A 12300-nucleotide genomic window follows, 5' to 3' on the forward strand; every position below is an offset into this window, starting at 1 on the left:
ACTCCCTCCCCCCCCCCCCCCCCCCCCCCCCCCCCCCGCCTGCTTCGCTGAAGAGACCCCAGGGTCTCCCATTGAAACCCATTGCAAACCCGACACCTGTTGGCACTCTGCACCCGGCCGCCCCCATGCCGCTGAGGGTGTACTTTCTGTGCTGACTTGTGCCAACCCCCCCCCCCCCCAGTGCCCTACAAAACCCCCCTGGTCTGCCCTCCGAAGTCGCGGGTACTTACCTGCTGGCAGACTGGAACCAGGGCACCCCCTTCTTCATTGAAGCCTATGCGTTTTGGGCACCACTTGGACATCTGCACCAGACCGGCCCTGAGCTGCTGATGTGGTAACTTTGGGGTTGCCTTGAACCCCCGACGGTGGGCTATCTTGGACCCAGCTTTGAACCCTGTAGGTGTTTTACTTACCTGCAAAACTAACGAAAACTTACCTCCCCCAGGAACTGTTGAAAATTGCACTGTCTACTTTCAAAATAGCTTATTGCCATTTTTGCTAAAACTGTATATGCTGTTTTGCTGATTCAAAGTTTCTATGATACCTAGGTGAAGTACCTTTCATTTGAAGCATTACTTGTAAATCTTGAACCTGTGGTTTTTAAAATAAACTAAGAAAATATATTTTTCTATATAAAAACCTATTGGTCTGGAATTGTTTGAGTGTGTGTTCCTCATTTATTGCCTGTGTGTGTACAACAAATGCTTAACACTACCCTCTGATAAGCCTACTGCTCCACCACACTACCACAAAATAGAGCATTAGAATTATCTCTTTTTGCCACTATCTTACCTCTAAGGGGAACCCTTGGACACAGTGCATGCTATTTCTTACTTGGAAATAGTACATACAGAGCCAACTTCCTACATCATTCCATCATCTTTTTTGTGTTGCAGTCCGTTAGTAGCATTTAATTTACTATCCCTGTGTGTGTATGGCGCTATGTGCTAGGGGCTTGTAGACAAATTAAATAAGCTAATTGGGTGTAGACCAGTTTCATCATGTTGAAAGTAGGAGCCCAAGCTTTTTGCCACTGGTTAGCAGGGGTAGAGTGCTCAGAGTTCTACAGCCAGCAAAAATATTGACAAGTGATCGAACTTCAAACTGTCTGTACTGCAGCTATGTACTTCATTCTTTCTGGACGTATTTGTCCTCTGGACTAAAGCTTAATTCCTGCTGAGGGTACTCATTCCCTTTCATGTAGAACAATCCATTAGCTTGTTGGCCTTGTATAATCCTTCTCCCCCCTCAGAGAGGAAGAATGGCTTCACCATCTAGGCCCTAAGTGAGCCCGTAGTTTCTTAATAGGTTGTGCCAAGGATCATCATCATCTGGATGACCAACGTTTTGTCGGTTTCTCTAAAGCCAAAAAGTGCAAAGCAGTGCAGTAGAGAACAATCTGTTAATGGATTGTTATGCATTAAGATCTTCTATGCGATGACCAAGAAGCCGCCTCCAGAAATCTTGTGTGCTCATTCCATCTGTGCAGAGGCTGCTACTTCTGCACTAGCACGCGGTGTCCCAGTTCTGGACATTTGCCAGGATGCTACATGGGTGTCCCTCCATATCTTTGCAAAGCACTACTGCCTGGACAACCAAGTCCGGCGGGATGGGCACTTGGACCTATCTGTCCTGCTGGATTTCCTAGTCCAGCCCATTCCACAATCCCACCACCCGGGGAGGTACTGCTTTGGTATCTATGCACAAGTTGAGTAATCTGCAGTTAGTCTCTCTCAGTAGATCAGGTTACCTTCGGTAATACCAGTTCTGGTAGAGACTGTATAACTGCATATTCCTCCCAAACCTACCTTCCTTTCCCATTTTGTGGAATGGACTCATACAGTCCATTGATAAGATTCCATTTTACAGATGTGCACACAGATATTCTGATTTTAATTGGCTCCACGTCAGACAGCGTAGGCAAAGTTCAGTAAAGAAACTGACTTCAATGTGCGCAGGTGGCGCAGATATTGTGGCCCTCAACATGACATCCAGTCTAGGACAGATCCGACACGCATCTGCTCAACTCCACTAATTAACTTCTGAGTGATTTGCTATGGAAATTTTCCCAAACCCAGTCTGAAGTTGGGAGAAATTCACAAGGTGAGGAATCTGTGGTTAGATAGTCTTTATCAGGAAATGTTACCAGAGGTATGTAACTTTTTCTTTCTGATGATGTTTCACCAACTTGCCTCTGAATCAGAATTTCCTCGATTTGCCACTTTGTCGCTGAATTCATTCACCAGCTGGTCTAGAGCGCCAGCCATGGAAACTCACAACATGGTATTTGACATCTGGAGAGAAATGAACCATTTTTAGATTAAGGAGTTCTAGCCGTGTTTGCTTCAGTCCCTTATAGTAGGAGTTTCGAGTAAACCACTTTGGATTGAAATGTCTGCTTTAGTAGCGCTCTGGCGTCATATTCAAAATATATGTTGAGTCCTGGGGTTCACTTTTGATGTGCGGGCGCTGCAATGGTTGGTATTTTATACTCACAGTGCCTATATCGAGCTGTCTTTTCAACGTTCATGTTTACAGCAAAGAAAAATGAGCATGTATAACGACTAGCACTATGTGTGCAGTTTGCTAGAGAGTTGCCAGTGATAACTCGGATATTCAGTCCCATTTGAATGTAGTTTATAGAAATGCCCAGTAATAACCCACACTGTCCATTCATTTACGGATTACCACTCAGAGCAGTGTTTGGTTTTCACCCTCTCACTGCAGAAGGGTAGTCCTTGCAGCACTGCTGTTGCTAACTGCGCGTTGGAACCCCCTTGTTTGTCCACAACTTTGACCTCCAATGGAGACACTAAACAAAAGTGTATTTTAATAGATTATGCGAGGGTGAAGACGTCACATTAGCCCATTTCTATCACAATATCAGGTGCCTGTTCAGACACCTGTACAGTCATCACTGACTACTAAAGCAGTGAAACTCATTGTGCGGCCCAGCGGCACTGGGCTGCTCTTAACTAGACTCAACACTAACATTTAAAAAATGTAAATAAACAGGCAAGCATTTATTTAAGGTGAGTTGAAGGTAAAGAAAAGAGATAACAGAGGGTGTTCTGTACAAAGTAACATCAGAAACACCTTCATTTTTAAAGACATATTTGAAGCAAAAATGTAAAAGCATGATCAAGTCTGCTCAAAATTAAAAAAGTATATTTCATTAACATGCAGAAACTTCACCTTAGTACACCAGATTAAATCACTGCATTACAGAAATATATATTTTCAAAGTGATAATTTTCAAACCAGAATTTAGAAACATTCACTACCCCAACAACAATGCCTTTGGTGAGCTAAGAGGCAAGTCAGCTATGTGCACTCTTTGGATGGCCTAGGTTTCAATTATACAAGAATATTGTAGTTTATTAAATCAAAAACAAGAAGGTTTTGTGCAGCACACATCCCAAAGTCATGCCAGGGAAAGTTAAATGAAACATTTGCTTAGGATCACACAGTTTGGCGAAGTGGAGAAGCTGTGATTATTCCCAAGTTTATGGTTTCACGTAGTGCTATTCAGACACTAGAAGTATATGCTTTGCTTCCCCTACACCCACCTTACTGCCAACCCCCGGCCACCACCCTGCTGCCATCAGTGCGGTCCTCGGTCACATCAAAGACCAAACTCTGTGGCCCCCGGGAAAATGTTTGCTAGTACCCATGTACTAAAGGTTAGTCTTGCCTTGGCGCCTGCCCTGTTTGGTGATTGGATATCTCCGAGTTGAGACAAGTCTGTCTTCGTTGTTCTGTAGCATATTGGAGTGTTGCTTTTCTTCACAGGTGTTTCTGCGTGACACCCACAACCCCATTCCCCCCCCCCCCTTTACACTCTCCGTGTTCTCCTCTTTACCAGCGAGGTTTATTCTGAGCTACATAAAAATGTGCTGTGCATATTAGTCATTATCGAATAGCTGGGTATTTTAGGTATATTTCCATTAGAGACTAATTGTGAATTGCTGCCTTTGGAAGGCCTCTGTTGAGGTAGAATGTTTGTGGTCTGTGAAGGGTTATTGCTTTCTAGCGGGGGAGCTCTCTTGAATGTTTAGTTCGACTACAGTCCGAGAACCCCTTAAAAGCATTGTTGGTGACAGTGGGTCACATTTGTGCTTTTGCTCCCGTTTGGAGGTTTCACAAATCGGATTACATTTACACTCATGCCGCGATGCCCATTTTGCAACAGCATACTCTGATTTTTCTCCACATTGGGAGGGATAGTGGAGTAACTAGTTGCTTGTAGTTAAATCACATGCAAAACACTTACTGAAAGGAGGCCTTGCATTAGACTTGTAGGCCATACTGGGTGTACTTCAGAGTGCTGCCTTCATGTGATTGTACATTTGCTTCCCAATAGTCTTTTGTCTCAGAGCGTAAAAGTAATTAAGCGTGGCTGGCTGATTTTTCGTAGATTTTGTCTTTGATTGCAGTCGGTGATCGTTAGTTGTTATGTGGTATCAAGAGTTCTTGCAGCTTGATGGATTTTTAACTTCCTTCAAACCCCCCCTCTCCCACCGCCCACGGGGAAGGCGGTCAGAATGCTTGGTTTCGAAGTCCTTCATTATCTTGACCTTTTTCACATGTACCCTTTATTTTATGTTACAATTTCTTTGCTTTGCTTTTTTCGCCTGACATTTACTATTAGGCGTAGCGGAATGCTTTCTTGTAATGCCTCCTAGAACTCCTTGAAAGTGTATTGCTTCTCAATAAGTAACATTTATATTGACGCAAGATGCCAAATTTTAAAATCTTTTATCTGTGCGCTTTCTGCAAAGCCCTGATACTCTCCCTGGGATTTTCTTGCCTCCTGGCTTGCGAGTTGGGTAAAGGAAGTGCACGTTTCTGTGTTGTTGATTATATTGGTCTGTTGTGTAAAGCAATTTGCAACCTGCAGGAAAGTGATGTGAGAACTGTAGTGCAGCCTGCAGTATTTGAAGTGAACACAGCCAAGTCGCCCTGCTGACTTTATTCTTTTCTCCTTTCCTCCCTAGCACTGGCTGTAGCCTGAAGATGTGGCTCAGAATCTCCTCCTGGCTCACGTTTAACTTTAAAGCCCGGCGACACCATGCACCTGCACCCTAAAAGCACTGATTTGCCTTCTGCATGGTTTTGTTTTGAGTTTTGAGGAGACCCCCCAGCTTGAGTTGTTCGGCGGTGCAGGGTCAGCTTTGTCGTCCTTTGGAACCTAACTCTTGGCTTCTACGTGTCTGCGCACAGCTTCTCAGCCTCACACTGCTTGCTTTGCCTGAAAGATGAGACTAAGAATGTTTCCAGCAGTTGGTACCCATCCATCCGATTTGTTACCCTGCCCCTCCTGTTCGTGTTGCTAAATAGCCTGTATGCAAATGTGACTGTTGTGCCTTTTCATTCCGAGGAGGAAGGTGAAGAAAAGCAACACTGCAGAACCGTAGCGAAAACATAGCTTTCTATTTTTATCAAACACCTTGTGATCATTCTGTATTGTAACTGATCTTATTAAACCAGAGATGATCGTTTCTCGCTTGGATTGGTGTGGTGTGTTCTACCAGAATGCAAAGCCCTAGCCTGCTACAAAACTGACCCGGATGGCTACTCGCTGATAACCTGGCTGTTGGCTTGAACCTCAGTCGGCACATGCGAAGACTTGAGAGGGTTGTACTCAAGGAGCCCTCATGCAATACACGCTGCACACTAGTTTAATTTGAGGCACTTTACAGAGCAGGCTTGAGAACGCTGATCTCATTTTGTGAAATATTCATTTTCTCCTCCTTTGTTATCAGATACCCCACTAACACCAGGCTGGTAAGACAGTGAAATAAGTGCTATCATGCTACATATCTTGATAGCCCAGTTACATCCTGTGAATGCCTAGGGGGGTCTTAAGCGGTGTCTTTCTTGAACTGCTTGAAGAATGCAAGGTATTCTCGTTAGTTACTATTGAGAGCGATGGCAAAACTACTAATGTCTGGAAAGTACTACTTTGTTAATTTTGGTCCCTGGTGCATATGTGTATTAAAAGAGAACTATTACTGGAGATCGGTTACTTTCTTCCAGGAGCTTGATTGTTTTTTGTTTTTGTTAATGATGGAATATTTTTGGCTGAAGGCATCTTAGGTGCGTGCAAAAGGGGCCATGCAAAATAAAAAAAATAAAAAAAAGTGCATTATTTTTACACCAGGTTACCTTCCTAAATAAACCTTGTAGCAGGACCTGAAATGTTACCCTATAATTATAAAATCTGACTCCAGGGGCAAAACAGTGTGTGCTCCTTGAGTCATCCTCCCACTCCTAATTTCGTCCTTTCTAGTAATTCCTGAAACCGATATCTAAGACTGGCTTTTACGGGTCCTATTTTTGTCCGCAGAGAGCAGGTTTTCTTACCTTGAGTGTGCTGTTACATGGAAGAGTTCTTAGTACCAAAAACACTTTCAGACCTATGTTGCCTTAGCTCCAACTGATTTTTATTCCTGCATATGTTGCCCTTAGGATTTATGCTTTTGCACTGGCTGGGGAGGAGTTGGACTTTTAGCTTCTTCCCTTCACAAAGTCATCTGGTTGGCTGTGGTATGGAATTCATTAGAGTTTTTAGACTCGTTCTGACTTCTTGCATGGATGTAGGAGTTTGTTGTACATCTGTGCATGTTGCCATGCAAAGCTCCCCACAGGAGGAAGGACCAATAGGCTTTATGGATTCAGGTCCTAATAACTGCGGACTAGACATGCTTAAATCCATCATATGCATATCTCATACTCTACAATACATATCTCATACTTTACTGGACTAACTGGTTCTGCTCTTTAGTTACATCCCCTGCTACTCGTTGCATTTAGCAGTGAAAGCAGTGTTTATTTTCATCATCTCCCACTGGCAAATAAAATGGCAACAAAAAAACGCCTATAGCGTGGTTACATTATCTTGGCTAGTATCACTTATACTAAAAGTTTAAATGGAGAACTACATGCAAATATTGGTTTACAATCTGGCCTACATCTCAAAGGTGAACAGGATCAGAAAGCAAGGTTAATGCTAGCTATGTTCATCTGTTTGCTTAAGGGTGCTTGCAGGTTCATAGTCTTAGATGAAAAATTTAACTTCTAGAATGGAATTCTGCCCTAGCACTTTAAGGATTCCCACCTCATCTATTGATGCAGGGAGGCTGTCCTCCCTGAATGACTAGTTATTCAGGACCTAACGTTTAACTATACAGTTTCCAGAACCCAAACCATTTAAACACTTTCCGGATTTGGGCTGTGTGTTGTTCATGGAAGATGTTCCCAATTCCATCTCAAACTGTATTCCTGCCTTGCTTTTTGGACCCTTTTAAACATCTTTGTACCCTTCAGAGTGGACTATCTTCACTGTACTGTGTACTATATTGTGATAGTTTAATTATTGTGAACTAATATCATTATTAGAGTCTTGGTACTAAAACCTGCGTTGAGCTAAATGTCAGTTTTCCAGGTGCTGTTAATACTTGAGGGCTTCCACAAGTTAACCTGTTTGCCATCTTGCACACTGCATATGTAATTGGGATGCATGGTATGCTGACAAAGATTGAGCCTATGAGGGATGCCTTCTTAAAAGAGTGGTCCGAAAGAGGGCTAATATTATTGTCTACCCTCTTGTTCTGTTAGCCATGCTTGTAGCCCTCCTGTTCCGCAGTGTTGGAGAAAAAAGTTGAGAATCCTTAATTGTCTCTAATCTTTACAACCTGGTTAGTAGAAGGGCTTTCCCCTGGTTCTTCCTGTTATTTTGGGAAATCTTAATGCAGCCACAGAAGACTACCCCAGATTGCAATACAGATATGATTTGTTTCTTCACATTGGAGCCTGAAAAAGCACATGCTTGTATCACCTGGATGACTGCCTAGCTGTTACGGATCCATGTGACGTTAGTCATTGACCTGGAATCTTTTTGTTTTGGGATACCTGGAGTATTCTATACAAATTCTCTGCTCTTCTCTTTTGTAGAATGTTGTGGACTATTACATTTGTTTCATTAAATAAAGAGTTGTAGGATTATTTCGTACGATGTGGCATAATTTTGAAACTCTTGCTTCCTGTTATGGGCACGTCTTATGGTTATTTTTATCCTATTTAGGGAAAGACTGCTCGCACGGTTCTCAGCGTTGATTCCCCTATGCTACACTCCATCAAGTGTAATCTGAGATCTTCAAGTGCTGCATATGCACTGTCTAGAGCATTTATGTTTAATTGCCAGACTGTTATGAGCTGTTGCAATTTCCTGTTCGTTTTGCTACTTGGAGTTCAGTTGTTATCAGTTGAGAAAAGAACAGACTCTTTGTTAAGAGTAAGAAGTTACTTTGTACTTACTTGTATTTCTTTTAGCCAGTAGGCTCCAATCCTTTACCAATTCCAACCCACACTCCTCATTTCACAAATGATTATTAGTGTTTTTTCAAGTGCCTTCCAGTATTTTAATCTGCGTCTATAATTCGGTGTGGCTGATGTGCTTTACCTTGGTTTTACTGCATTTTAAAATGGTAGCTTGGTGTTTCTCCGCATGCCTAAAGTACAAAGTACCCTGTAGTCGAGGGAGACCTGCAGAATATTGGTGCTACTGCAGGTGAGTAACTTTTATTTAAATGAGGCAGCCGACCAATGAAAACCGGTATTTTGCTGTTAGGTTATTTACGGTGTAGTCTACCTGAGAGCAGTCCTAAGGAACTATGGGCCAGATGTAGCAAGGGGTTTTATCCATTCTGTGTCTATGGGAAAATGTGTTCGTACATATGGCCCTAGAGGTGGACCATCTCTTTATGAAGCACAGCTTTACTACTTACAGATGCAGAAGGCAGTGACCCGTGCAGAACATCCTAGTATTGCTCACTTTTTTCCAACATCGTGTGAAGCCTATCAGTTTTCTCAATCAGTGCAGGTTGTTTGCAAAGTTGTGTTAATTTACTGTAGAAATCACAAGAAGTCAAAACTAAGAGCTTATTTGGGAACAGTGGAGGAGCACCTTGCAGCCTGTAATTTACTTCATTCCTAGTTTAAAGCAGTTGCATAGTCTGGGCTACTAATTTATTTATTTTTTTAACGTGTAATTTGTTTTGTAAGAAAGAACATTGATTTAATATGTTGCTTTGTCTAAGTTGCTTTTTCGGGTGGGGTAGGTAGGATGGATAGTGTAAGATTAAAAAAATATATATAATAAGCATTGAGTTGTATGTATGATGGCTCTGGTGATGAACTCTTCTACGATAGTTCTGTTTGCAGTTCTAAGGACACTTACATCACGGAACTGTGTGGTATTTCCATTGGTGTAAACGATGGCACCTGAGAACAGTCTTAATTGCACGAAGTCCTGTTATATGTCTGAACACCTATTAGTGCATAGACAACACTGATAGTTTTAGTATCCCTTTCCCAAAATGTCTATTTACTAGTGGTCTGATAGAGCTTTGGAAAGAAGAGACTAATTCAATGATTGTTTTCTACTTCTGCTGTTTCTTTTCTTGCAGCTGTCATCTCTGAGGCATCAGACCAACAAAGTTTGATGGAGTGGAGCTAACCTGAAGTTCTCTTCAGAATTGCTTTCAAACGCCCATGAAAAGTGTTTAAACGAGAAAATTAGCTATTTTCGTTTGAGGGACACATCTCGTTAAGTGTAATGGAATGCAAGCTGTGGGTTTTATGCTTTGTAGCCTGTCAATTGCACATATCTAAATGGTGGCTGTCAACCCTTCTCGTGGCTTTGGCTTCAAGGTTATTAATCCGTGCAGGTTGCAGTCTACTGGCTCTGATGTAGAACTTCAGGGTGGTGGACGCCCGCAGAAAGGCTTAGCTTTGTGCAGCCAGTTTCTGTCCACGTGCAGCTGCTCTGGAGCCATTGTTAAAAACGAGTGGATTTTAATCTGTCCTAGCCGCTTCTAATTTTTGACACAAGGGGTCAGGTCACATATCTAATTTTGGTTGTGAGTTTGACTGACTTATAAAAGTTTAATATCATGCATTTCACCACATCATAAGAATGAAGGAAAGTGCTAAACGCATCATTTATGTCTAGACACTACAGAGGCTGCGCTGACATTTTTTTTCTTTTGTGAGCACTAGGTATGTCTCTTTCGATGGACAGAGGTTTCATACAATTATTGTACTAAGCAAGATGCTCTGTTTGATTATCAAGATAAGGGACACAGGGATTGAAAACAAGCGGATATTTGCTTAGAAGAAATAAATGAACTCCATCTTCAACAGTTTTATAGCTCGGCGTTAGAGCAACGTAATACTTTAAACCAGTCTAAAGTCTGTCAAATACGGATCTAGCAAAGTTTTTGAAATACCGGCGTCTTCCGTATGTGACCTATTCTTGGTCTTGAAGTTCTCGCATTACTTCTAGGAATAGGTTTTCCGTGTTCTTAGTTTTGCCCTCCTGCCCAGTGAACTGAAAAAGTCACCCTTGCCCCACTCCACTGCATCCTCGCAGGAAGGCTTGTGGTCGCAGAGCATCTAGTGTGTGGAGTCCAATATCTATTATGTAGGAGATAAAGACTTCCGATATCTTCTGAGAGAATATTACTTTATGAATCTTTATATTATGTAGCTGTTTTCCAAAATAGTTTTTTATTTTATATAATCAGACCGTTTTTTTTCTTTGGTGTAGTTTGGGAGAGGCAGTGGGGTGGAAGTCGGTGAGATCTGGATTCGTGCCAGCACTTAAAAATGAGGAAGTAAATTAAACTGAACAATGTGAGTTTTTTGTTGTTGTCAACAGTAGTAAATGTAAAAGGCCCAAACAGTGTTCCATCATGTTTATTAAAAAGAACAATAATTAGTATGCGATTTGAAAAGATGTCGTAGAACACCTAATATCTTGAGTGACTGTTCGCTCAAGAGGGCTCCTAAAGATTGAATCTACCCGATTGTGGACCCCACTTCTGTAGTGCCACACACGAGCCATGCTCCATATTTCAAACTGCTGTACGAGTTGTTTTTTTAATCACTTTATTACCAGAAACTTCGAGGCAGTTTATTGTTCAAATGTAAAGGGAGTACTGGCTTGACACGCTTGAAAACGTGGCCTTTATGATTTAATTTTTTCAACTTTGTATTTTTTTTAAATATGTACATTCCCCGGTTCTGATGCAACATCCTTATTTTTAAAGCACTGAAAAGAGCAGCTTTCTCTGCATGGGAGTATTTGACAGAAAACTGTCCGTGTATTGACGTGATGAAATTTAGTAGTGACTGCAGAATAGCAGAGTGGTAGGACTTGCTCTGCCAGGTTTTTTGTAGTTCAACTGTAACAATGGAGAAGGCAAGTGGAATATATATTATAGGATCTCGAGCATGAGGTAAGATGGAATTACATTGCTATCTGCAAAAAATGCATTTTAAACCCATTACAGTCGCGTGTCTAATAGTTTATTACTTGCAGTAGATATTACAGAATGCCTGTTAATGCAGAATTGCACTGTTACTGATTAATCAATTTTATGGCGCTCTGTCTGTGTTCTGTATGCATTGTTTTTGTTTAATAAATAATAAACTGAAAATGACGACCCAGTCCTGTTCCATTCTTTCTCTTGTCTCCGATCTTTTAATGTGTTTATTTGTCCATTATCCATAAATATGCTGAAGGATAAACTGAACACGTGTACATAAACCGGAGGCAGATATATTGGAGACCTAATTTGTTTCCTATATGTGACACTGCTGACTTCATCTAGAAAGTTTCCTTGGTACTGTTACCATCTAATGCTTTTGCTCTACAGCAGAGTCCCATGATGCTCTTGGTACCTTCAGGTTGATCAGATCTGCTAAAAACATCTTCTGGAGCCCAGTTGACTCTATTATGTGGACCCCTACTCTGGCCCTGGGCCAGCTAAAGTTACTCTCTACTTGACACCTTGATCCCCCTGGCATTTTTCAAAGACATCTGCATTTTATAAGACTTGGAACTGAAGGCCAACTTTTGTAATTCTGAGACAGACCAGATATTACAGGAAAATAAAGACTGAGTAACGTTTGAAAGAACAGCCTGCACCAACCATGCAAACCTTGGCTAAGATCACCAATTTATGTATATCATGCTCTGAGATAAAAGGCAGACATGTATTGTATTGTATTGTAATCGTATTTATATAGCGCTTACTACCCCTGACGAGGCGTCAAAGCGCTTTTTGATGAGTAGCACGCTACTCCGGAACCCAACAAGAATTAGTGATGATTAGTATTGTTAAATAATGAGTACAATTTTAGTATTATTATGGAGTTAATTTGAGCCGCGAATATGAGAGTTTGTTAGTTAGATTGACCGGAGTAATGGAGGGGTGGAGGAGGAAAGAAATC

At 41.6% G+C, this 12300-nt stretch overlaps 1 protein-coding gene across 2 annotated transcripts in view; it reads left to right on the forward strand.

Moving 5' to 3' along the window:
- The window catches only part of LOC138246556 (serine/threonine-protein phosphatase 2A 65 kDa regulatory subunit A alpha isoform), a 73805-nt gene extending 62291 nt beyond the window's left edge, over window positions 1–11514 (forward strand). The window contains exon 15 of one of the 2 annotated variants that reach the window (XM_069201230.1): window positions 9471–11514. In XM_069201230.1, the coding sequence (XP_069057331.1) occupies window positions 9471–9520 (50 nt within the window). In that variant the 3' untranslated portion in view covers window positions 9521–11514. Of the gene's footprint in view, window positions 1–4997; window positions 5502–9470 lie in introns of those variants that run through there. The other variant, XM_069201232.1, reaches the window with a different exon arrangement.
- Window positions 11515–12300: the final 786 nt, after the last annotated feature.

The sequence above is a fragment of the Pleurodeles waltl genome, chromosome 7 (genome assembly GCF_031143425.1).
Source record: "Pleurodeles waltl isolate 20211129_DDA chromosome 7, aPleWal1.hap1.20221129, whole genome shotgun sequence".
Classification (NCBI taxonomy): Eukaryota; Metazoa; Chordata; class Amphibia; order Caudata; family Salamandridae; genus Pleurodeles; species Pleurodeles waltl.